The 26396-nt window shown below is 40.7% G+C and overlaps 4 protein-coding genes across 5 annotated transcripts; 3 read left to right on the top strand and 1 right to left on the bottom strand.

Moving 5' to 3' along the window:
* Positions 1-718: 718 nt before the first annotated feature.
* Positions 719-4918, top strand: LOC115682503 (uncharacterized). Its single transcript, XM_030606738.2, has 4 exons — positions 719-1108; positions 2433-3056; positions 3192-3364; positions 3742-4918. Exons 1-4 carry the CDS (start codon positions 1032-1034, stop codon positions 4338-4340), a joined length of 1473 nt encoding a protein of 490 aa, XP_030462598.2. The 5' UTR covers positions 719-1031; the 3' UTR covers positions 4341-4918.
* Positions 4919-5327: 409 nt separating this feature from the next.
* LOC115682506 (NEDD8-conjugating enzyme Ubc12) lies at positions 5328-9549 on the bottom strand. Its single transcript, XM_030606741.2, has 6 exons — positions 9173-9549; positions 7922-8035; positions 6194-6302; positions 5947-6025; positions 5726-5842; positions 5328-5627 (listed from the first exon to the last, which is right to left on the bottom strand). Exons 2-6 carry the CDS (start codon positions 8028-8030, stop codon positions 5490-5492), a joined length of 552 nt encoding a protein of 183 aa, XP_030462601.2. The 5' UTR covers positions 8031-8035; positions 9173-9549; the 3' UTR covers positions 5328-5489.
* A 3371-nt stretch (positions 9550-12920) lies between these two features.
* On the top strand, positions 12921-15730 carry LOC115682580 (geranylgeranyl pyrophosphate synthase, chloroplastic-like). The gene is made up of 2 exons (XM_030606839.2): positions 12921-14244; positions 14703-15730. The coding sequence occupies exons 1-2, from the start codon at positions 14041-14043 to the stop codon at positions 15282-15284; spliced, it is 786 nt and encodes a 261-aa protein (XP_030462699.2). The 5' UTR covers positions 12921-14040; the 3' UTR covers positions 15285-15730.
* Positions 15731-23263: 7533 nt separating this feature from the next.
* LOC115682543 (geranylgeranyl pyrophosphate synthase, chloroplastic-like) lies at positions 23264-26182 on the top strand. Of its 2 annotated transcripts, XM_030606783.2 has the most exons (3): positions 23264-24238; positions 24693-25288; positions 25673-26182. In XM_030606783.2, the coding sequence occupies exons 1-2, from the start codon at positions 23720-23722 to the stop codon at positions 25272-25274; spliced, it is 1101 nt and encodes a 366-aa protein (XP_030462643.1). In that variant the 5' UTR covers positions 23264-23719; the 3' UTR covers positions 25275-25288; positions 25673-26182. The 2 variants fall into 2 exon arrangements, with proteins under 2 accessions (XP_030462643.1, XP_030462642.1); XM_030606782.2 differs by lacking the exon at positions 25673-26182 and having other exon boundaries at positions 23266-24238; positions 24693-25591.
* The last annotated feature ends 214 nt before the right edge of the window (positions 26183-26396 follow it).

The raw sequence follows: 26396 nt of genomic DNA, 5'->3' as shown, positions 1-26396 counted from the left end.
GCAAGCCTCACAAGCCCAGCGCGAGGTCGCCCTTACGACCATTCGGCGAGTTTCGCCAGCCTAGCACGAGGGTCGAGCCCTGCTGGCCATGGGCGAGGCCTGACCTCACCAGATCTGGCGAGGTCGTGCCTCGCCCAGCTGCTGGCAGTGGCTGCGAGGTCGCAGCCACCCTCGCCAGCGATCGGCGAGCTCGTTGGCCTTGGCCTCCAACCGGTCACCGGTCTGGAGGAAGAAGAAATGAAAAGGAAAAAGAAAAGAAAAAATATTAAAATGTTATTAAAAGTTGTCCACGCCATCGCCAGCCGGCGTCCACGTCAACAAAATCCGGTCAAAATCAGCCGGAAGAATTGAATTGAAACAAACATAAAAGGTTTAGGACTGAATTAGTACAAAAAAAAGATTTATGACTTTTCTGATACTTTTTCCTAGACAGTTAGATGATACGTCGCGGTGAGGTTTCATGGCCTATTCCATTTTAACTTTTTGCTTAATCTAAGTTTTGTATTTCACGCACTTCAATTTTTCTAATCCGAAACTCCCGAAACTTTCATAGGATTCGAAAATTGATATGTAGATTTATGTATAATTTCTTCATAATTTTCTGAAATTCAAATTATATGTTAAATTTTTACTTTTGGTTCTTATTTAGGGCCGAACAAACGTGTCCTAATTTCCTTGTACTTCGGAGATAACCCCAAGATACGGGACATTTCCGAAGAACCTCGTAGCCAATTGAGAGAAAAAAGAACGAAAAACTACGACGACTTTGTCCCAATCCCAACATCCCAAACGGCCAACCCCCATGTGACCCGTCTTCATCGTCTCCACAGTTTCTTGAGAGTCTTCTTCTTGATTTTGTCACCTCTGGATTCATGTTCAACCCACGAATGAAATGATATCTCCGTTTGAACGTTCATCCTGGCCAAGAATATCCATATCGAGAGTCCCAGGATGATCGACGTTTCGAGCTTCGTTGAAGCAGCCGGCGAGTTTCCCGGGTCCTTGAGGGGTTCCAGGATTTGGGTTCTTTGATGGGACGACAGAACCACAAGTTTCGCTCTGATCGTGGATCCAGACATCTCTTGCCGAGGTTCCTGCAAGATATGAAGTAAGCCTCTCCTGACTCTTCTCTCTTTTCTTTTCTTTCTTGCAAAATATTCTGCTGCAATTCGTTTCGTTTGTTCTTTTACGCACAGTACTGTTTCATTCGGCGTAGATGGATGGGGTATTAAAGTTTAAGCTTGCCTCAGTCAACTTCATGCAACTTCGAGACCTTGATAGTTCTAGGTTCAAGTTCATGTTGGTATTAAGTAATTGGACAAATTGAAGAGAGATGGGTCATGGAGGTTGACTTGACCAGAAGGACCCCGTGAGTTCTGGTTGAGGTGTTTTAATGAGAGTGTGTTGGTTTGCATTTTTAGCTCAGTGTGATGTGTTAGTGTTAGGAGGATTCACAGCTGAAGAAAAAGTGACAAAATAACGAGGAATGAGTGATGAAAGTGCGCTCTCAGAAGCCCACATGTTCTTCCCCATTACTCTTCCAACAAACACTTTTCAAGCGAAGCAGCAGGACACTTTATTATGAGAAGATTGCCAATATCTTGTTTTGTTTAATTGGATCCTGCTTCGGGGAACCATATCTTTTGTCCAGTATAAGTAGCTGATTTTTCGCCGTCAAGAGAATGTTTGGTTACTGGTAGCCCCAGGGGCATCTGTCTGATCAGAAAACGACATGGATCGAAGTTGATTACGTGCTACATAGTCTACCGTTGTGCCAGGAACCACCTAGCAGGGGTGCGCAATGCGCAGTTTCTTTCTGTAATAAATAACTTGCAATGGAAGACAGATCAGAAGCTAATGCAAACTTCCCATATTAAGAATTAGCTGCACTCAATAGAATTACTTAAGCTACGTGTGTGTGGAATGTAGTTCCTCTACTTATTCGATCAAGGATGGCTTCTTCGCTTGTGTCTGGCAGTCATCATGGAATGTTTAAGGTTGATGCCTTGGTCATTAATGCAGATTTTTCTAACAATGCATTCATTCAGATTGAGTGAAAATTTGCTGCCTTGCTAATTATGCTGAACGATCATGTCAACCTGGTGATTCCTCTTTTTGGCCTTCCTGAATTCAACTTCACAGCTTAAATGTCTTAGTTTTTTTTACAGTTATGCCGGTTTTGTTAGTCTGAGGGGCCCTACAATGTCTACATAGTGATCAACTAAAATTTTTTTAGAAGCAACAGCCTTTTTGCAGTTATTCCAAGGACTCTGTTTCATGTATTCTCACATAATATGAACCATAAGCATCGTGCCGATGCCATGCTTGGCAAACAATTTCCCAATTTATTGACTCGAATTTTCCCATTGATTCAACATCATCCTCTAATAGTAATCTGCAATCTTGTTTGTGCTACAATCCTTGTGGAACAGGACAAGAAGGATCTTTGGCTTCTCCATTTCCCTCATTCTCATCAACATGGCCTCAATAATGGAGCGAGCCGACGAAAATCTGCTCCCATCAGTCTACAAAGAAGTCAGTGAAGCCTTCAACATTGGGCCGGTTGATCTTGGTTACCTCACATTCATAAGGAACTTCGTGCAAGGGATAGCTTCGCCTTTGGCAGGTATACTAGCAATCAATTATGACCGGCCCACAGTTCTAACAATCGGCACTCTGTGTTGGGCACTATCGACTGCCGCAGTAGGCGTGAGCGAGCATTTCACACAAGTCGCATTCTGGAGGGCGGTTAACGGGCTTGGGCTAGCAATCGTGATACCAGCTCTCCAATCTTTCATAGCAGATAGCTACACGGATGGTGTGAGGGGCGCAGGTTTCGGATTCCTGAGTCTTATCGGTTCATTTGGCGGTGTTGGAGGCGGAGTTCTGGCAACAGTTATGGCTGGTCAGGATTACTGGGGCATACCAGGATGGAGATGCGCCTTTATTTTGATGGCGACCCTTAGTTCGCTTATCGGGTTTCTTGTTTTCATGTTCGTTGATGATCCAAGGAAAGTGAACAGCTTTGCCCCTGATTCCAGCAAGAGCCTATATGGGTACTATTTGTTCTGTAGTAACTCTTATGAGGTCATATTTTTGTTTCCTGGGATAGCGGACCATATTTACACCATTCGACATTGATTGTCAATGGTAATATCTTCTTGTTTATCAGCATTATGTTTTCTCTGCAGAGGTGATTTAACAGGGAAGGAATCAGATGCGAAATCGGTTTGGATGGAGACCTGGGCTGCCATGAAATCTGTAATAAAAGTACGGACCTTTCAGATAATTGTATTGCAGGGAGTCGTCGGGATGTTACCATGGACAGCAATGGTTTTCTTCACCATGTGGTTCGAACTGATTGGTGAGTTCTCGATTCGGCATTTTCACCGTGCCTTTTTAGAATCAAGAATTGAAGTCTTTCTTCAAGTGGAGAGTCTCAGCTGTGAGGAAATCAGTACTTGGTGAAAAGAATAATAACTTTCGTTCATCTCAATGCGGCTTAAGTGGTGCCATCTTTAGTAGGACCTGCAACAAATTAGTATTGCTAGTAAATCTATGTAGCAGAAGTTCAGGACGATAGTGAAGTGGAAACAGACTTTGATTCGCGTGTCCTCTGCATTATATCCAGTTGTTTTTTGGATATACCTAATCAACCGAGTATTTTCCATCTATATTAAATGTTTGTTCTCAGATCTTATGTGGGGTGTCCTTCAATAGTTCAATCATTTTGCTTTGCAGGTTTCAATCACAATAGCACAGCAGCGCTGCTCAGTCTATTTGCTGTGGGGTGTGCTGTCGGGTCGCTACTTGGTGGTGTCATAGCTGATCGGCTGTCAGTTATATTCCCTAATTCGGGTCGCGTCATATGTGCACAGTTCAGTTCCTTCATGGGAATCCCCTTCTCCCTGTTCCTGCTCAGAGTGATTCCGCAAAACACCGACAGCTGGTTCAGCTTCGCCGTCACCTTACTCCTGATGGGCTTAACCATCAGCTGGTGTCTCACGGCGGCCAATGCCCCCATGTTTGCCGAGGTGGTTCCCGCCAAACACCGAACCATGATCTATGCATTTGACCGGGCCTTTGAAGTTTCATTCTCCTCCTTTGCTGCCCCTCTGGTTGGGATTATGTCAGAGAAGATATATGGCTATGACGCCAAGTCCATCGATCCAATCAGGGGTTCTGCGAGGGAGGCTTTTGCCTTGTCGAAGGGGCTCCTGTCAATGATGGCTGTGCCATTCGGTCTCTGTTGCTTGCTCTACACTCCCTTACATGTGGCCTTTGGGCGTGACCGCGACAATGCCAGGATTGCCAATTCAAAAGAGGAAGAGATGATGTGAAACACAGTCAGGAAACTAGCATGGCATAATCTTCAGTACAATCGGTTGAGGTGAGGTTCTCAGGTGGACACATTGGAAGCCTGGAACTTATGGCAATGGAGCGATAGTGCTGAACAAGATTCACAATTGGTTTTGGCCTTTCGGAAGGAATACACCATGTTTGTGGTCTGTAAATCTTGAGCATTGCAAATGTTTTACCGGAAAACTATACTTTGACGTTTTCACTGCTGAGAAACACGGGAGAAAGACACTTCGGTACATGATAGTTCCAAACAGTCTTTTGAATCTTCTTTTTCTCGGTCTCAGAACGACCATCCTTCAATGGATTTGAGCATGTAAATCAGTTGCCTGATATGCTCCTCATTAGATTCCAGAACGTAGAACTTGTGGTCAAATCAAGCTATCAGGTAACCCATCGAAAATGAAGGATGAAGATGTATGAACTGAACATGTTTTCTTGACTGCTTCGGAGTGAACCCTCGTCCTGCACTGAACATCATCTGAACTTTCGGGGTATCACGTTTTCTACATCTATGTAACTTTCCATGAACTCGTAGTAAATGTCAGAAGACCATAAACGATTTGCTTTTTTCTTTTTTTTTGCGACAATCTCAGGAGAAAATACAAAATATGAGCTTTACTGCAGTTGCATCGGGACAACTCAACAGCTCATACGGGTCCTCCTAGCTTGCTTGCGGAGAGTTTTTTTTAAGCCAGCGGAGAGGCAATAATGTCCAGCTCCATAAAAGTGCTAGTTATGCATTTGGACATCAGCGGATCAATTAGAAAGTACATTTGTTCATACCATGTTAGGATTGTTGTACACCTGCCGATTTAGAGAGAGAGAGAGAGAGAGAGAGAGAGAGAGAGAGAGAGAGAGAGAGAGAGAGAGAGGAGAGAGGTTAGGCATTTTCCTTACAGCATAATACATACTATGTGCACCATTCCAACAGCATGACCGATATTTGGACCAAGGGTCACATAAGCTACAGAAATCTAACCTCTAAGATTCACTTGTTTGTTCAGACACATATCTTCCCCAATTCTTCTCAGCAAGGTGGATTAACATATGATTTATATGGCAAGACAGGCATTTCAGACACTGATACAATAGTTTTGCAGTTAACGCAGGCGAATATCTGACAGAAGCTATATACACCTCGGGAAAAAAGTTTGACCCACGTAGCCACCCGCCATAGCCCTCCTCACATTAGTCTCGAAAAGCCTCGGGTTGTCCCTCAACACGGCAGCAGCATCGTGATTGAGGGGATCCTCAGAATTTGGTTCCTACATTTAATGAAAACAAACAAAAACAGTGAAAAAGACAAACATCAAGTATCTTGAGGCAAGAACCCAGACTCCATGCTCACGGGAAGAATTAATACCGTGAAAAGGTGATACAATCCATAGATGACGGTGTTTATATTCAGCACGGGCTTCCAGTCTTCGCGCAAGATGTTGAGGCAAACATTTCCTTCCAAGTCAATATTCGGATGGTAGACCTAAAAGTTAGATTTGCAAGGAAGTACCAACCGAGTTAACAAAATATCCTATACAAACATTGATGTAAACAAATTGCGCGAAATAACACATCAAGCTGCACTACCTTGGTTTTACACTTCACTTTCGGTGCCTCATGTGGGTAGATTGGAGAAACTTGAAAAGTGAACACAAAGTTGCCACCTCTGTACAAACCAAATAGAAGAAAGTTAAGAGAACAGTTTGTAGTTCTTCATTAGAAGATCCACAAAATGCAATTGCAGAAACCAGCAAAAAGAATGTCCTCATGAGAAAGAAAAATCCTGCACTTGTTTAGTGAGCATAAGACCGGGAAAAATGCGTGGTCATCTTACGCATAATATCCTTCATCAGGCCGAATTGAGACCTCAAAGCTCATCAAGTCATCCTTTCCATTTGGAAATGTTATTGCACATGATTTTGGTAGGTTCAGCTCACTAATATCTGCAAGAACAAACCATAATCAAACGAGATACTTCTGGAGCAGATAAAAGGAAATGACAGCTAAATATACCATATGATATCGATTAATGAGCTAATCAGTAAAACGCCAATAAACTGAGAGAAATCAAAGAAAATATCATAGAAAAGAAAGAACTGTCATTAGTAGTCAGCACCAATCTATGCCACTTGGTCTTTTCAAAATAGATACTTGAAACAAGATGGGAGGGCTTTGTTGGACTAGTTTGTACTAACAGCTTCCAATCTTTGTTCACAGTTCAGTGTGCACTCAGCAACTAGTACTGCCATGGACCAAGGTTCACTTTCACCCAAAGAAAAACAAAATAGCAGATCCCTTGGTTCCGCCGATCAGATATACAACCTATTGGTAAAACATGTTCCCTGTGCACAATTAGGAACTAGTTCTGCCATGGCCCAAGGTCCACTTTCGCCCAAACAAAAAAATTAGTAGATGTCTTGGCAGCGTCAATAAGATATCAAACCTATTGGTCAAACAACAGCTCCTGTTGTAATGATAAGATGCTCTCTGCAATGTGTTCAGCTTACACAACATAATCCATGCCCTTATAGGAATTTTCAAATGCTCATGCACAAAATAACAGCTTCTTTCAGCGTACACTATATAGTCCATATCCAAACCCCAACGAGAGAGAGAGAGAGAGAGAGAGAGAGAGAGAGAGAGATGTGGGATGAAAGCAAATGGCATTTAAAGGATCACAGAAAAACTAAGCTAGTCTTTTTCTGTATTAAGTCACAGTAGAGCATTGTGCCTATACATTAGCAGGTTCCTTTTCTTGAGATCAATAGAAGGGAAAATATCAACTTTGGGCCATCATGAATTACACATGGATAAAAGAAGATGCTTTAATCAGAGAGATATCACACATCATAGATGCAATCTGTAGGGAAGACACACAACTTAAGAAGGACATAAGATAGCGAAGCACAACAAAACAGCATAGACTACTATCAACAGTGGATTCATAAGGGATACTGCTCTTATTGGAGAGGACCATCTTATGCCTGTCACCATCTACTGTTCATCCTCCATGAAAATATTTCCTCTTTAAGTATCATCCCTAAAGTTAATTCACAGAAAATCAAAGACAACACCACATAAACACAAGTTTCAAATTAAGCTTCTGAGGGAAATTATACGTCCAGTGCCATGGTATCCATTATTCACGTATCGGTGAGACAGTGATAAAGTAAAAAACCCATCAATGTTATTTCCACTTAGCGTAGTATTCAAATAACTTCTACCATAAGCTCAACGAAATACTTTTAATGATATGTGTCTATGCAAGCTAAATCATTCCATTGATGCTGCGTAAAGAAGGAGAGAGGCTGCGTATAACAGGACAATTATATTGAACCTTCAGCCAAATCTATACTTTGACCAGCCTTACAATTTCACAGTATTCTTGAGCACCTACATAGTTTTTAAATCCAAAGTACAAAGCAAATTCACATCTAGTTTATGTTCTTCCCTCTTTAAACCATTCGCATCACATCAATTCCATTGTGCCCATAAAAAGTTGCTCCTAAAAGCAATTTTTAACAAAAATAATTTAACGCAACTTCGTAAACTTAGGTGAAACCTTTGTGAAGGCGCAACTCCCCAGCACTTTGCTTCTTTACAGGTCCCCTTCCATTTGCATTTTCAGCATTTTCTCTCTGCTTTTCCTTTACTTTGAAGAGCTTAATCATAGTTCCTAAAATGTGAAAAGCCACAAACGTTAATCACTGTATCTTATAATATAAATCAAGCATGAGAAGAAAACTAGGACGTACAAACAACCATGATGTTGCCAGTACGTTTGCAAGTTTGCACTTAAGATATCAGAGACATGTTTCTGGTTCCACGTGTCACAGCTTTAGCCCTCTTGTTATCAAACTGCTATCCTATCAATTATATGAGTATCTTGACTTAATAAGAACTCATATACCCTGATTCTGACTCACTATCTTGATTGAGAATTAATGAAGAGTACTGGACCATCTGAATGGTCCCAACTCCCTAACATACTCTCAGTAATTGTAGGTTTATGCTCTATAGTCTCTAGTCATATTCCTTAGTGCCCACCCCTTACCCAGCAAGCATCTAATGGCCAAAACTGGAAATCATCTCATGAAGACAAGCTTGATATACAAATAAGTATCCTTAAAGAAAATCCATATATAATAAAGAGAGGCATTGCGGTATCCATGGATGAGTTGATACCACATAATTAAGCCCACGGACGCCTCCACATACATAAAAGTCAAAATTATCCCAGGCTTTCAAGCTTTTGCATGATGAGACTTGAAGAAAGCATCAAAGTCTCAGTGCCATCTACGGGTTGAAGAAACTTCCAGAAGTTTCTTCCCTCCTTATCAGTAGAAATGATCGAAATTGACCTATACCTCTGATGATAACTTTCTCCCTTCTAAGTAGTAGAAAGTATCGAAATTGACCTATACTACTGATGATAATGAGAACACCAATGTGCTTGAAAACGAACAAGATAACTAGCATCAAGAAAAGTGAATACAGGCCATAACTTTAGCACTTGATCAGCAAGTAACATACTCAAATGAGCACGATAATTAACCAAAACTCATTTTTTCAGAGTCAGATTTTAACGAAGCAACAAGCAACCACCGGATAAAGCATCCATTTGGGTCAATTCTAGCAAGAAACCTCGAAACCTCACGACCAAAGATCACATCGCAAAAATCAATCCCACCCAATTTCCAGAAACGACCCATGATCACAAGAGGCGGAGAATGATCAACGGTAAATCTCGATCAACTCCAAGACACGAAGAAACAGAAACAAGAAGAGTAATGGGCACAGAAACGACCCGAACCTGCTCAAGAAACAGAGCTGCGGAGAGATGGACTGAGGCGAAAAAACAAGAAGAACTTTTTCGTCTTATGGTGTTGGTTCTGATCTCCCAAAGGCACAGCGAAAAGCGGAAGCCGATCAGCTTTATGCGGGAGAATAAAGAGCCTTCAGAGAGAGAAGGTTAGAGGCCGGGGCGCACACGGGTTTTTCTTCACTACGTGAAAACAAGAAACGAAGAACCAGCTTTTGGATTGGATTCTTTCACTCGAATACGCTGTCTTGTTTTCTTTTGGTTTTGGACAACAACGCATGATCCTATCGTACCATGCGCGACGGCTAGCTTCCTTTGTACGCTGATTCGTGTGCGTGTTGGTCGTCGAGGATTGCATTGGCACACGAGATCGGTGGGATTTGTGATTCTAATCTCGCGATTGATTTCTCAAGAATTTCAAGAATCTTTATTGCACGCTCCTTCCGATCCGCGATTCCTTTTTTTGCTTCCCAGATTCTATTGATATTGACCGATCAAAGGCACTTGTTATGTTGTCCCAATTTTGAAGAATCGCTATCTCTGTGAAAGCGACGTGTTAGTGTTAATAATCTCTGAATACTTCAAAAGCATCTAACTCAGGTTTTCTTATCTATGACCTTTTTTTTTCTTTCAGTTTATCTATCGAAAAAGTACAATAAAAAGTTACAAGGTGTATTGAATTGACGTGAATTCAATACAATGCAACGCTTGATTTTAGTGGATTTCACTTGAGACTCGCGTGACTTAACAGTTGCCACGCATAAACTCACTGGGTGCGCCTAATAATTGCTCTTAGAAAAGTCATCCGCCAACTTTTTGTACTTTATCATTAATTGGATGGGCAGATGAAACTACGATAACTTCTTGTGATGCTCCATACGTTCAAGTTACACTCGCTGTGTGTCCTCTATGGGGATTTCAAGCGAAAGACCTGCTTGGTCGATGAGAAATTATATTATGTATATTTATGCTAGCAAAAGGTGTCGATCAATAATTGTCAATTGTAAAGAAAAGCATTTTATATATTTGTTACATGGCCGACATGGAGTCATCGACCATTCGTAGTGTGTATGCGATATGCATCTCGACCAACTTTTACGTTCGAATTTTCAATCTTTTTTCTCATTAATCTGCTTTTTTCCACATGTCATTATCACATTGTATCTGATAGATGGGCCTAATGACAAACCTGAATCGGTAACCCACTCAGCGACAAGGGCCCCAAAGACTAGAGGACAAATTAGCCCATGAAACATGAACAGCAGCAACCAACACGTGTGTCCCAATGAATTGTTCAAGTAGATGAGACTGGTGACTTGAAATAAGCACACCAAGCGCGGATGATCAGTATCGTGTATGGTGCAACTATGAATGATTGCTGCTGCTAACATGCAATACGATTTTTGAACCTTACACACTGTGTAGCACTGAACTCTAACATGAACCTGCGATTTTTCTGTTTACATAATTATAGAAATTCTATACGTCGATAATACTCATCTCTACATGGTTCCTATTGAAGAGATAATAATGTTATGCATTATTCAACTAGATATCGAACAATTTATTATTTTACCTTTATACTTTCCAATACTCCTCCTCAAGTTGGGACGTAGATATCGAACAATCCCAACTTGTTACATAAGAAATTCACTTTATTTCCCCGTAGAGATTTAGTAAAGATGTCTGCGAATTGATCCTCCGCCTTTGTGTGTTGAAGAATAATCTCTCTTTTCTGAATTTTTTCTTGCACAAAATGACAATCAACCTCAATGTGCTTCATTTGCTCATGGAAGACACGATTAGATGCAATATGAATAGCAGATTGATTATCACAATATAATACCGATGGATTTGACGGTGACATTCCAATCTCTGATTGTAACATCCTCAACCATATTAATTCACTTGTCAAATGTGCCATAACTCGATATTCAGCTTCAGCACTTGATCGGGAAACTACATGTTGTTTCTTGCTCTTCCACACAACTAAATTACCTCCAAGAAACACACAGTATCCCGAAGTAGATCTTCTATCTATAGGACATCCATCCTAATAAGCATAAGAGAATCCTGTAGTGTTTAGATGACCATAATTCTTAAACAGTAATCCTTTGCCTGGTGTTCCCTTCAAATATTTGACAATTCGAAGTACGGCATCCCAATGAGTAGTACGAGGAGAATTCATGAACGGGCTTACTACACTAACAGTAAATGATATATCAGGTCTTGTGACGGTAAGATAGTTCAACTTTCCCACTAATCTCCGATATTTCGCTGTATTATTCAATAATTCTCCATGTTTTGCATCAAGTCTTACATTAGGTTTCATAAGGGTATCGACTGGCTTTGCTCCAAGATATCCAACCTCACAAAGAATATCCAGTACATACTTTCGTTGCGATAAATTGATACCGGCATGTGAGTAGGTTACTTCAATACCAAGAAAATATCGAAGATGTCCCATATCTTTAGTACTGAATTCTATATGCAGAAATTGCTTAAGCTTTTGAATACCATCTGAATCACTGCCAGTAATGATTATGTCATCCACATATACAACTAGAATGATACAACCAACTGAAGAGATAGAGCTGAAAACTGAATGATCTACCTTACACCGCTTTAATCCAAATTTGATAATTGCATCACTAAATTTACCAAACCAAGCACAAGAAGATTATTTAAGTCCATATAAACGACATACCACATTTTCCCCCGAGCAACAAACCCAAGCGGTTGCTCCATGTAGACCTCCTCAGCCAGATCACCATGTAAAAAAGCATTTTTCACATCCAGCTGATGTAGTAGCCAGCCAAATCATGTAGCCAATGAGATAAATACACGAATCGATGGGATTTTGGCCACCGGAGAGAAAGTGTCATCATAGTCAACATCATAAGTTTGAGTATACCTCTTCGCAACTAACCGTGCCTTCAATCGATTAAGAGTGCCATCCAGGTGAACCTTAAGGTCGCAGGAGTCGTGGGAGTCCTCAACTTCTGACTCTTACCCATCGTTGGCAACAATGGCTTCTCCGATGACGCAAAAGTAGCCTCTGGCGATTAGGGTAAAAGATTAGGGTTTTTTTTTATATTATCTCCGGCTTTAATACCACGTTGAAGAGATAATAATATTTTTATTCAATTAGTATTATTCAATTAGAAAAAGGGTTACATATATACATGCTCAACCCTGCTAGAACAATTTACTATTTTACCCTTATACTTTCCAACGGTTCCATTGGTCTCTAGTTGAAAGAGAACATTGTCTAATCTTCGAAGCTACCAGACCCTCGTTTCCAATCCGTAGGATAGATAGGACAGATCGTCAGGCAAGGTTACTGGGAAACCTTTTGTGGTGTTTTTGGTGAATTGGTTGGAAGTACTCGAGCCTTGTAGCTTTCACAAACTTTTGAAACTCCTTTTAGGTATACAAAGAGCCTCGACATATAAACACTAGGAAAGTTGTCGACTAGACAGCTGAGATTTACTTACTCATAACCTGACCGCAATTGAAACGGTAGTTGAGAATTGTAGAACCTTGTTCATCACCCTTCAGCGGCCGGATCAACTCAAGATTGTGGCATCTGAGCTTTTGACAAGATCTTTCGACCCAAAAAAAACAGAAGAAAAAGCTTTGACAAGATCTTAAAATCAAACAGATTAGTTCATGGGCTCATAAGGCCATTATTGATGTTTTTTTTCCTGAGTATGCTCATGAACCCAACTGTCTCTCTCTCTCTCTGCCTGCCCACACCACACAGCCAGACCTCCTTGTCCAGTGAGCTTCGTTCCATTTCATTTTGCTCGGAATTTCCAGGGATTCGGGCACACTTTTGTAGTTGGTTCGAGTGACTCAACAAAGATTTGTCCCGAAATGTTGCGACAACGCTCGCCCGTCCCTGTTTCGGTCACTTTTCGCCGTCAATGGTGGAAAGAAGAAAAGTGGAATTGCACCGTCAACCAACTGCAATATCCTCCTGAACCTTGCTCACTCATCTCTTTCTTTACCCTCTCTGTTTACCATTTCCATCGCTACTAACGGCAATGGACGAGACCAACTCCGAGGTAGTCTCCCTCGAGAGCTTCCTCGTCCGCGCAGCGAGCTTTTGTCTGTACTTTCTGACTGAACGAAAGGCAATTCATCAGGCAAGGTAAGGGCTTTTCCTTTCTCCCAGTACCCCGTGAAAGAGGAGCAGTTCCCCAGACAAGCAGGAGACGAATAGAGATTAAGCTGACAATTCTTGTGATCAATGCTGGGTGGGTATCTTGAAAGGCTAGTTCTCCTTTTTACCTGGAATTCTCGCGTTGACGGTTCTCTCATTTCCTTTCTTCTAGCGCTTGACTTGGGATGCAACTAGTTGGGAGCAGGTTTTGGCTTGCCCCTTTCCACTTATTAGGTTGATAGGATCCGTTGGTATTGATTGAGTTTGAGAGACTCTCACTGACTGAATCCATCCATAAGCTTAAAACGTCCAACGCTGACCCCTCTCAAGACTCAACACCCAAGATCAGATTCTTTGTTCTTTAGCAGCGAAAACATGAACCGCGTCAATTTGGCCATCATCTGTTCGATCTTTAACCGAGCAAGCAGATCAAATTTGCTTCATACCCTGAAAAATCCAGCCTTTCCCCTGATTTCTCCTAGAGCCACCGAACCCCATTTCTTTTTCCTCTCCCAACTTGCGCTTCTCTGTCTCTGCAATCCTCACTAAGGAAGACGAGGCCACTACGGATGATAAAGAAGAGAGACCCCCTTTCAATTTCCAGGCCTACATGCTCGAGAAGGTGAATTGTGTGAACACAGCGCTCGATGCCTCGGTCTTGCTCTGGCCGCCGCTGAAGATTCACTAGGCCATGAGGTATTCGTTGCTCGCCGGCGGAAAGAGGGTGTGCACGGTTCTGTGCCTAGTGGCATGTGAGCTCGTGGGAGGGCAGGAATCAATGGCCATGCCCTCGGCTTGCGCTGTCCAGATGATCCACGCCATGTCTTTGATTCATGATGACCTTCCTTGTATGGACAATGACGACTTGCGCCGTGGAAAGCCCACTAACCACAAGGTTGTATGCCTAATTTTCTCGCTTGTTTGTAATGATATGATGCTGGGTAGGATGTTAATTGTGCTAATATTTGTCAAAATTGCAGTGGCGATTTGCTTCGTTATTGCAAAGTATTGTCCCAGGAGGTAGGGCTTAAATATGTTCGTCTATTCTGGCTGCTTTTCTGTAATGTTGAGATACGATTAACGTAATCATTGGTATCTTGATAGTTCATTCATGTAGAAGTTATAGCCATTGGATATGTGCATTCTGTATAGTACAGCAGCTCATGAAGTTAGTTTCATAGGTGAAATTAGATTGGTGAAGATAAGTGAGATTGATCAATTTGCCCAGTTGAATTTCTGCTAGTTGGCTAATCTGAAGTTCTTGTAAATTTACTATGCTTTATTAGGAGTAACATGCAAGTTTCATGAAATGTTACACTTTGAAGCTTACTGTTGTGTAACTTTATCTTGCAGGTTTTTGGTGAGGATGTTGCTGTTTTGGCTGGAGACGCCCTAGTGGTATACACATTTGAGCATATTGTGGTAGAAACGAAGGGGGTTCCATCCACGAGGATAGTTAGAGCGATCTTTGAATTGGCAAGGTCGATTGGAGCAGAAGGCGTAGTTGCTGGCCAAGTGGTGGATATAAGTTCTGAAGGAATGGCTGACTTAGGATTGGAGCAGCTTGAGTTTATTCACCTCCACAAAACTGCTGCATTGCTTGAAGCATCTGCTGTTCTTGGGGCAATTATGGGAGGCGGGTCTAACGAAGAAGTTGAAAAGTTGCGGAATTTCGCAAGGTGTATTGGGTTGTTATATCAGGTGGTGGATGACATTCTGGATGTGACCAAGTCTTCTCAAGAACTGGGTAAAACGGCCGGCAAGGATTTGGTGGCCGACAAACTTACCTACCCAAAGCTAATGGGGGTTGAAAGATCTAGGGAGTTTGCCGAGAAACTGAACAAGGACGCTCAAGAACAGCTATCCGGATTTGATATAGCAAAGGCAGCTCCGTTGATAGCTTTGGCAGATTACATAGCTAAAAAGCAGAAGTAATTGTTCCATAAAGGGAGAATTAATTGTTCAAGGATGTTTTGGGTTATCATTTACAGTAGATCTTGCTGGGAAATCATGAATTTAGAGGACATGAAGATACTGGGTGGTAAGTTCATCTCAAGGGTCCAGTAAACGTTTCTTAATGTCGCTTGTTGGCTTTTTACTAGTCTTCAACAAACCAAAACCCTTGATTTTTTTTGGAGAAAGTGACACAAAGTAAACTCTCAACACTATCAATGTTGTACCTCGTAAATCCTCTTTTACAGATGCTTATTTACTCAGTGACTTTGAACCTTTGGTGATTACAATGTAAATAGTACATACTGTTTCTGATAGCATGTTAGTAGGGCTTACTTCTCATAACGATTGGAATTTGGAGTTAATCAATTTGGGTTATGGGCATAAATCTATTTGATCAATAAGAGAACTGCGGTTGATGATTGGAATTGTGTACTGAGTTTTTTGCAGGGAATCTCTTGAGGAGAGCACGATGTTGCTCTGTTGTATCACGTCAGAAGTGATAATTTCATGTTTGAATTTATAAAACCAGAAGATAGCAGTTTGTTATGTACTTTTCTGGCATGCAGATCCTTGTCAAAAGCTTCTAGTTTCCATGCTTGATATTTATGTGATATGAAACTTCGGATGACCTTGTTTTATATTTCTTTTATGGCTATGTGAAGACTGTCTGGGTTACATAGTTCTTGTTTCCATTGCCTTGGAATCAGTTTCTTATGTATACCTTGTGCAGTGATCAAGAATTACAGCAACCAGTTCTGTGATTTTGCGAGGCGTGATCTCTCTCCCAAACTCTTGAGCTCATGTTTTTGGTGTCTAGAGCTTTGTCCTTTTGGGTCTTTTCTCCGGCTTTAACAAGTCTTGAGATATTTGGGCTGAAGTTATGTTCAATCTTATTTATTAAACCAATTAATGTTCAAAATAACTCTGATGCTGTCCTCTCAGCAGGATTGGGAACTTGTAAACTGTTGCAGCATAATTACTGTTTGGTTGAATGTGGCATCATAGTTCTTCGTGAAATTTTCTACCAAACTTTGCTGGACAAACTGATAATATAATATATGGAGCGCTGTCCCATTTGTTGAGCCCGTCATGTATCAAACCAAGGGTTCTAGCTAAGACTATTGTTGTGTACTTTATTGATGACATTATGGACGTGACCCAGTTTTCATCCATACTAGTCAAGCTTTCGTCCTTGCAAATGTAGCAAATTGATGGATTGATTTATCATGGTGGAATATGCAATTAAGGATGAGGGAGGGAATGGTTACAGTCCTGATAGAGGACGTGATGCGTCTTATCATGGAAGGGGCCATGGGCGACCACCAAGTTCATTTCGTTGGGATAGGTTTATCCCTGATTGTGGCCCTAGTGCTGTTCCAAATTCCAGAGATGATCCCTGAGGGAGTCCCATGTATAACAGGGTCGAAAGGCCTGCAAATGAGAGCCATTACAGGTTTGCTTGAATGCAGAACCTGATTTAAGTAACTTTTTTCCTTTCTAACCTTGTTTGGTTTGTTTAGTTGACTTCTGAATGTGCTTTGATGTTGTGGCCGTTCACCTCCAACACCTGGATGGTCTTGTTCTTGAGGAAGCGCACTGCAAAGTAGTTGCAGGTCATGGTGAGACTCAAGATATTTGTTGTCTGTCGCGAGGTCACTTCTGGAGCTTTGTTAGAGACTTTTATGTGTACCTTTTGCGGCGCTAACTTAGAGGCTTTGCAGTTGTAAGTTAGATGTTCAGTATCATGTATGGTGCAACTATAATTGATGGCTGCTGTCAACATGCAATATGATTTTCGAACCTTAAACACCATCTAGTACTGTTCTTTGGTATGAATTTGCAATTTTTCTGTTTGCACCGCTGTTATAAAGATTCTATATATTTACACTACATATCTCTATATGGTTGCATTGGTATCCAATTGGAAGAAACATCATCTGTTCTTCCAAGCTTTTGGACCCTTATTTCCATTATCTAGGACATTGTTAATTAAGCAAGCTTACTGGGAAACCCTTTTGTGATGTTGTTGGTAGATCGAAGGTGCTCAAGCCTTGCAGCTTTTAATATACTTTTGAAACTCCTTTTGTTATGAGAATAGAGGTTAGGCTCTATATGGCAAAAATATGTTTCGAGGATTTTATGTGGTAGCTCAACCTGAGCGTGAATGAAGCTTTATGCGACTTGGGGTGGGTTGATGGAATTAGTACATGCTATGCAGAAATAGAGATAAAGCCTTTGTCTGTCTTGATATATGGCCCTAGGTATTTGTATTTCCGTAGCAAAAGTTGATACAAACTATCACCCTTTTGGGTAAACGAGAAGATGCAGTGCCACGAACCGAGAGAAAAAATCTTTGTTGGTCTTCTGAGATCGGGAGAAGCCTAGTAGGCAAATGAAAGTGATGCCTAGGAAGCACAGTTGGTTCTGGGTGCCATAGTTATCAAGAAGAGCACAAGTGACTAAAGATTTGCAAACAAATTTGATTGGAGAAAGCAATCGTTGAAGTGGAGTGGCCTATCTGTTTGGCGAGGTTTTGCCATTCAAGTAAGTCCAAAGGGAGTACCAACGAGGGTTGAACAACGTGACAAAATGGTCCGCTATGAAATGTTGCGGAATTGTGTCGGGAAGAGTGTCACAGTCCGTTTCTTCTCATACCCATGTCAACGGAAAGGTGTTGATTCGTGACATCGGGATGAAATGTGAGAGATGCAAAAAGGTTGATACAATTTGGTCGTGCGCCAAGATGTTTGTGCTATGAATCTAAGTATCGGATGATTATCATATTGGAGGATCTCTAAAGATGGGCTTGGCCTCCCATACACAAATTGTTTGGAAATTGATGCCGCTCTCCTAATGATGATCATGGTAGGCCGAAACAATTGTTGGACTGAAGTGATCTATACCTCTCACACGAGGGATTGATTTCCCGAATTAAATTGGTTATGGTACGGTTGGTTATGAGGATACGATCTGCCATACTGTCTTTGAGAACGACCAATTTAGGAAAGGTCAGCATGATGTTTTCAAGCACCACACGAGTTTGTCCTCGGTTGGGAAAGTCTTGACCCGTGATGCTCACGCATTGGAGTTCTTGTTCTTCTTTTTTCAAAGATAAAATTTCATAAGTTTTTTGAGTCACGATAAGTTTGAGGAACGCTCTCTGCCTAGGCTCGATGTCGAACCTAACCAGAATAGAGTAGCAATAACAAAAGAGAGAGGTAGGGGGTGGTGTAAATGAACATAACTAACATCTAGGGCCTAATATGGAAACAATTATATAGAAAGTTTTAGGAATTAGATTGGTCCTGAAAGGAAAAAGCTCACGTTTTTTGAACATCCAACACGATGGATGCGATACCATGTGCATGAGCGCATTCTTAAGACGAAGTAGGCACTTTTTTGTTTTTTGCTCGAAGGTAATATCACCAGAAACTCCAAATCATAAACTAATAAAATTTTTCGCATGGACTTGTCATGTCAATTGAGTTACTGTCATGTGTCATTCAGCTCAATAATTTCACGATAAAATTTGACGGAAGCTAACAAAAGGTAAATATGTCACGAATGTACTAATTTGGAATTTTTGATGACCTAAAAATTAGTTTATGGTGGTAAATTTGTCATAAGTGACTCAAACATTAGTTTGGGGTAAATTTGTCACAGGTGTATCGGTTTATGGTTTTTTTTTTTTGTGAAATCTATAAGATTTTGGTTGGATAATTGCTGACTATTCTGAAAGCTTAAGTTATTAGATGAAGGCGTTGTTTAATATTTAATTACTCTAACACTCTCCCTCGCGCTTAGTTTGGTCTTTCTGCCTAGTACTAAACGTGGAAAAATTTAATTAGGGAAGCAAACGGGATTTGGAAAGATTTGAACTCAGGATTTTCAGTTCTGATATTATGTGAGATTTTATGAGATTACTGCTAACTATTCTAAAAGTTTAAGCTGTTAGATGATATTACTCTTTCTCGAATATAGTTTGATTGTCCTAATGTCAACCTAATTTGTGACATGATGTGCTTTAGCCTCCGCCTACAACTAGAGTAATCTCAACCTAATCACTCGAACGGTAATGGGTGTCTGCTAGCGGAGAATTCTTGCACAAAATCAATGAAACGTTCGGCAAATATGAACGCTGAATGTACCTCTTGTTTTTGCACGGCAAAATAGAAAACCATTTGTTATTGAAGAAACCCATTCGATGTCACCAACTTTCAGGCTCCAAATGCAACAATGAAAACACCTAATTTGGCATGACGTGAGAAGTCACTTTCATTCTTGAAATTTGGACAATGACCAGTCATTTTCACTTGCCTAACCTAAAGTTTGCAGCAGTCTTCTCAGGCACCCCTTGATGTTTACACCTAGCAAACCCGTTAATGGGATTCATTCGCAACTTAGGCTGCGCATGACAACTTACCAAACAGTGTTTGATTCTGTTCTTTTGTTCCCAGAATCAGTTTGAGAACAGAAATGCGTTTGTTTAATTTTTTGATTCTGGGCACAATTTTGTCAAAAATTGTTCCCAGAATCAGTTTTGGAGCAAAATCAAGAATAAAAAAAAAGTAGCTTCTTGATTCTGGGAACAATTTTGAGAATCAATTTTTTTTTCTTCTTCATTTCTTGGTTTTTAATTTAGCTTCTAATGTCCGGCCCGAGGACCGCCCTCGCCGGATCTGACAAGAATAAAATATTTTAATAAAAAATATTATTAATAAAAAAAATATTTTACCTGTTATGGCCGGTGATCTGCCATGGCCATAAAAAAGAAAAAAATATATTTTAATAAAAATATTTAATAAAAATATTATTAATAAAAAATATTTTACTATTATATATTTTAATAAAAATATTTACGCCATGGCAGACCAAGCCATGGCAAAAAAAAATAAAAATGTATATTTTTAATAAAAATATTTTAATAAAAAAAATATTTTACATGCCATGGCCGGCGATCAGGCCATGGCCAAAAAAAATAAAAAATATATATTTTTAATAAAAAAATTTTAATAAAAAAATATTTAACCAGCCATGGCCAAAAAAAATAAAAATATATATTTTTAATAAGAATATTTTAATAAAAAAATATTTTACCAGCCATGGTCGGCGATCAGGCCATGGCCCAAAAAAATAAAAATATTTTAATAAAAAATATTATTAATAAAAAAAATATTTTACCAGCCATGGCCAAAAAAAATAAAAATATATATTTTTAATAAAAATATTTTAATAAAAAATATTATTAATAAAAAAAATATTTTACCGGTCATGGCCGGCGACTAGGCCATGGCAAAAAAAAAGAAAAAATACTTTTAATAAAAATATTATTAATAAAAAAATATTTTACCTGTCATGGTCGGCGAGCAGGCTATGGCCAAGAAGGAGGAAAAGAAAAAAAGAAAAGAAAAAAAAAGAAAGAAATATTAAAATATTTAAAAATATTATTAATAAAAAGAAATTTTGTGGCATTACCAAACGCAGTTCTGTTCTTTTTCTATTCCAGGGATGGAATTTTGGGCCGTTAACAAATGCCTTAAAATACTCAGAATCAATTCCGGGCACAGAATTAAAAAGAATCATTTCTGAGCAGAATCTGTTCTCGGGCACAAAATCGTTGTCATGCGCAGCCTTAGTGTACATACTAGACCCGAAAAGTCCACCATACTTAAGTCGTAAGTGGTTGACACGTTTAGAGAATGCGACAGCTGATAAGGAGATCAAATCCACTCGCGAGTATATCATTACTTCTGCTGAGTTGGACTTACGAAAGAAACTGTAATTTTCGCTCGAATCAAACACTCTGATTTGGTGTCGAAAAATCAAAATTCACCTCGGAGCGGACGATCAAGAGACAAAATGGATTAGGAACTTGATTGGGTTTTGTGTTCTTAGGCATCAAAGTATTATGATCGCATTATATCGTGATCTTCATACAAAGTGTCTCAATATATAAATGTTTAAAAAACTTTTTAATTAAGGGTGTGTTTATTTGAGGGAAAGTATTTTTCCGAAATCCATTTTCCGAATTTTTACTAGTTTGGTTCGCGAAAAATGATTAGTCAACCGAAAACACTTTTCGATTAAGGAAAACTTTAATGTATAAAATTAGGAAAGTGAATTCCCTAATCTAATAAAGTGAAAACACTTTCCGAAATTGCTAATCTTGATTTTGTTAATATTTTATTTTTTCTTGTCTTTTCTTTTCTTTCTTTTTTTTTTTCTTTTTTTCTTTTCTCTTCCTTTTTCCTTCTTCCTCCCTCGATCGGTCGCTGGCCTTGGCGACGGCCGATGACCGGCCATGGGTAGGGCCGGCGACTCGCCAACCTTGTGAGAGCGCCGACCTCTCGCCTGCAAGCCTCGACTAGCCTCGTCGGCGCAAGGTCGAGGCTCGGCCGGTCTTGCCTTGGCGAGCTCGAGCTCGGCCGATCCCGGCGAGCTTGAGCTCACCTATGGCCGTTGCTTGGCGAGCATCGGGCTCGCCTATGGCCGTCGCTGCCCAGTCACGGCAGAGGTAGGAGGAAAAAGAAAAGGAAAGAAAAGAAAAGGAAAAAGAAAAGAGAAAAAAATTTAAAAAATCGATTTTTTTTAAAAAATTATTAAAATACTTGAATTTTTTTTTGTCTAAGATAAAATCATGAGATTGAAATTATTTTCCAAATAATATGCAAACACCAGAAAAAATTTTTGATCACATATCACCAAATGTAAGAAAACTAACCGTATTCCTAGAAAATGCTTTTCAAGAAAGCATTTTCCTTTATCATTGAATTTTCCGCGAAACAAACGCACCCTAAGACTCTATTTGTTTCGGAAAAAAATTGATGTTTCTGCAGGAAGTCATTTTATAAGAAAATAACAATATTTTCCGGTGTTTGGCCGAATTCTGAAAATGAACTAGAAAATATTTTCCGCCATTTGGTATGGAAAATCTAATTTGATTTTCCTCTTTATAGTCCTTTTAATAAGTTTTATCTCTTTTTACTTTTTAAAAAAATTGAATTTTTAATCATTTTTATCTTCTTTCTTTTTCCATCTTCTTCGGCCGGTCACTAGCCACGGCAACGGCTGGCAACCGGCCACAAACAAGCTTGAGCCTCGTCGGCCTTAGGCAAGCTCGTCTCTTGCCTATGGCCGACCACCGGCTGAGGAAGAAGGAAAAATAAAAATAATAAAAAAATTCAATTTTTTTAAATATCTTTATAAGAATGAATGTTTCATTAGCTAAGGACCCGAGTTTGAGCACTAAGGACTTGCGCTCGACCTTTGCGAACTCGGGCCTGAGTGCCGGGGACCAAAGTTCAAGCATTGGAGACACAAGCATAACATTTATGGACCGAGGCTTGGGTGTTGAGACATTGGGCATGGGCACCAATGCTTTTGGCCTAGCCTCGATGGACCTGAGCGTGAGTGCTTGGGCCTCGATGGACCCAGACTCAGGCGCCAGAGACTTGGCTCTGAATGTCGGGAACCCGGGAATTAGCGTTAGAGTTTTCGTGTCCAAGCGTAGAGTTTCAGGTCCAAACACCGATACTTAATCATATTTTGGAAATCGTTATCCGGTTTTTCAAAGAAGAAATAATTTTTTCTGAATTTAAGTATAGATTTTTCGTTGATTAGGAAAACGTGCAATCATTTTTCCTAAACAAATTAAATACTGAAAAATGAGAAAAATATTTTTCGCGAAGTAAACTAGAGCGAGGGAAAGGAGACTTACGTGTAGAAATCAAATTCCGCAAGAACAGGGCAGTTGAGAAATGCAAATTCGACTGATTCGGTTTGTCGGAAACCTCGTTCATCACGCTGCCGTCGCTGGATCCGACCCACGACCGTGGAACATGTGCTTTGACAAGATGCTTTTTACATCGAACACAGAGGTCAGTTCATCATATGTTCATCGAGGCATTTTAATTGCCCCTTTTGCAAAAAAAAAAAAAAAATTGCCCCTAAAAAAAATTTTCGTTTAAAATGCTCGATCCGCTTCAAAAGGCACTGCAGATTCCACATTATCCGATTGCCCACCCAAACTGGAGATCTTATCCGTGTCATCTGGTGGTAGGTTGGTCGATCCTGTAGCGCTCACAGACACCCACCACCCACATCGCCGGAACGTCCTTTTCCTGTCAGCCTCGTTCCATTGCATTCTTGTTCCAGGTTGCTCGAACACGATCTTGTCCCGAGATCTTGCAAGAACGCTCGCTTCTTTTCTTGCTGTGGCCACTGTTGTCCGTCAATGGTGGACGGGAGAAAAGTGGAATTGCCCAAAACTGTGTTAGTGGAGCTCGCGGTGGACTGTACCCTGTAAGCACCTTGCTCGCTCGTCTCTTTCTTTTCGCTCTCTATCGACCAAGCCCCTCTCAGGACTCGGGTCTGAATACCCAAGATCGGATTCTTCGTTCTTTAGCATCGGAAACATGAACTGCGTCAATTTGAGCAGCACCTGTTCGATCTTTAACCAAGCGAGCAGATCCAATTTGCTTCATCCCCTGAAAGCTCCAGCCTTTCCTCTGATCTCTCCAAGACCCGCCAGACCCATTTCTTGTTCCTCTCCCAAATTGCGTCTCTCCGTCTCCGCGATCCTCACCAAGGAAGAGGAGGCCACCGCCGAGGATAGAGAAGGGAGACCCCCTTTCAATTTCAAGGAGTACATGCTCGAGAAGGCGAACTCTGTGAACGCGGCGCTCGACTCCTCGGTCTTGCTCCGGCCGCCGCTGAAGATCCATGAGGCCATGAGGTATTCGTTGCTCGCCGGCGGAAAGAGGGTCCGCCCGGTTCTGTGCATAGCGGCGTGCGAGGTCGTGGGAGGGCAGGAGTCGATGGCCATGCCGTCGGCTTGTGCCGTCGAGATGATCCACACCATGTCTTTGATTCATGATGACCTTCCCTGTATGGACAATGACGACTTGCGCCGCGGAAAGCCCACCAACCACAAGGTCTTATGCCTAGTTTTCTCGCTTGTCTATGATGATGTGATGCTAGGTAGGATGTTAATTGTGCTTATATCATGGCGAAATTGAAGTGGATCTTTGCTTCGTTATTACGAAGTATTGTCGCAGGAGGTAGGGGTTTATGTTGGCTGCTTTTCTGCAACTTGTATATGTTGAGATTACTAACGTGATCATCGTTTTCTTGATAGTTGATTCGTGTAGAAGTGATAGCCATTGGATATGTTTTTTTCCATATAGTACAGTAGCTCATGAAGTTGATTTCACCGGCGAAATTAGAATTATGAATATAAGTGAGATTGGAGAAGTAGTCCAGTTGAATTTCTGCTTGTTGGCTAATATGAATGTGCTAGTAAACTTACTATGCTTTATTAGGAGTAACATGCAAGTTTCACGAAAGCTTACACTTCGAAGCTTACTATCGTGTAACTTTATCTTTCAGGTTTTTGGTGAGGATGTTGCTGTTTTGGCTGGAGATGCCCTACTGGCCTACGCATTTGAGCACATTGCAGTAGAAACGAAGGGGGTTTCATCCACAAGGATAGTCAGAGCAATCTTCGAATTGGCGAGGTCGATTGGAGCAGAAGGCCTAGTTGCTGGCCAAGTGGTGGATATAAGTTCTGAAGGAATCGCTGATGTAGGATTGGAGCAGCTTGAGTTTATTCACATCCACAAAACTGCGGCATTGCTCGAAGCATCTGTTGTTCTTGGGGCAATTATGGGAGGCGGGTCTAATGAAGAAGTTGAGAAGTTGCGGAGTTTCGCAAGGTGTATTGGGTTGCTATTTCAGGTGGTGGATGACATTCTGGACGTGACCAAGTCTTCTCAAGAACTGGGTAAAACGGCTGGCAAGGATTTGGTGGCCGACAAAGTTACATATCCAAAGCTAATGGGCATTGAAAAATCTAGGGAGTTGGCCAAGAAACTGAACAAAGATGCTCGAGAACAGCTATCTGGATTTGATATAGCAAAGGCAGCTCCATTGATTGCTTTGGCAGATTACATTGCTTACAGGCAGAACTAATTGTTCCATGAAAGGTATAATTAATTGTTCAGGGAGGTTTTGGGTCATCATTTACAGTAGATCTTGCTGGAACTCATGAATTAGAGGACATGGGGTGGTAGATTCGTCTTAAGTGTCCAGTAAACATCGCTTGAGGGCTTATCACTAGTCTCTCCCAAACCAAACCCTTGATTTTTTTGTTTGGAGAAAGCGATACAAAGTAAACTTTAATGCTGTCAATGTTATATCTTGTAATTTGATCTCAGGAGTATAGCATGTTCCCATCCTGTCATTTTTAGTACTGTCAATGTTGCATATCGTAAATTGATTTTTTCTTATTTACCATCCGTCAAAAGCTCGTCGATTCCACACTCGAGATTAATGTGATGTGAAGCTTCAGATGACCTTTTCATCTTCAGCTCTGTGAAGACTTTCTGGGTTACGGAAGTCTTGCTTACATTGCCAAGTGGTCAGTTTCTTTTGTATACCCTGTGCGGTGACTGAGAATTACAGCAACCAATTCCGTAATTTTGCCATGCGGGATCTCTCTGGCAAACCCGTGAACCCATGTTTTCGGCGTCTAGAGCATCGTCCTTTTGGTTCTTCTCTCAGCCTTTAACAAGTCTCGAGACATTCTGGATGTGAAATTATGCCCGATCTAGATTGTTGATGTGATTAATGTTCACGATAACTCTCATGCTGCCCTATTAGCAAGATGGGGAACTTGTGTGCTGCTGCAACTGAAGACTGTTTGGTTCTCAGGCATAGTAGTTCTTTGTGAAACTTTTTATTATTGCTCTCCCAGATAAACTCATCATCAAGTCTTTGGAGCGATAACACAGTTCGCTGAGTGCTTTAATATGTTGAACCGGCTAAACCTGGATCATGCTATGAATTGGCAATTTCTCATTTGTCGAGTTCGAAGTAAATGTGTCCTTGTGGATCCTCTATGGATACTGCACGAGGAGGATCTTCTATATGCAATGCCAGTTGATAACTTGATACTGTGTACAAAATCCTTGAATGGGTTTGGGTGTTCTTCTGGTGCACGCGACTTCGCTCGTTATATCAATTTTTCAGATCGTATCTTGACATATCTAGCTTTATTCCCGAAACGGTCCGTATGGTTTCTGTTTCATCAAA

Source organism: Syzygium oleosum, unplaced genomic scaffold (assembly GCF_021117445.2).
Source record: "Syzygium oleosum isolate NSW1041296 unplaced genomic scaffold, Sole_v2.1 Sole_v2.01, whole genome shotgun sequence".
NCBI classification, from domain to species: Eukaryota; Viridiplantae; Streptophyta; class Magnoliopsida; order Myrtales; family Myrtaceae; genus Syzygium; species Syzygium oleosum.
The sequence above is the reverse complement of the archived record's forward strand: the minus strand, read 5'-3'. Positions and strand labels throughout refer to the sequence as shown.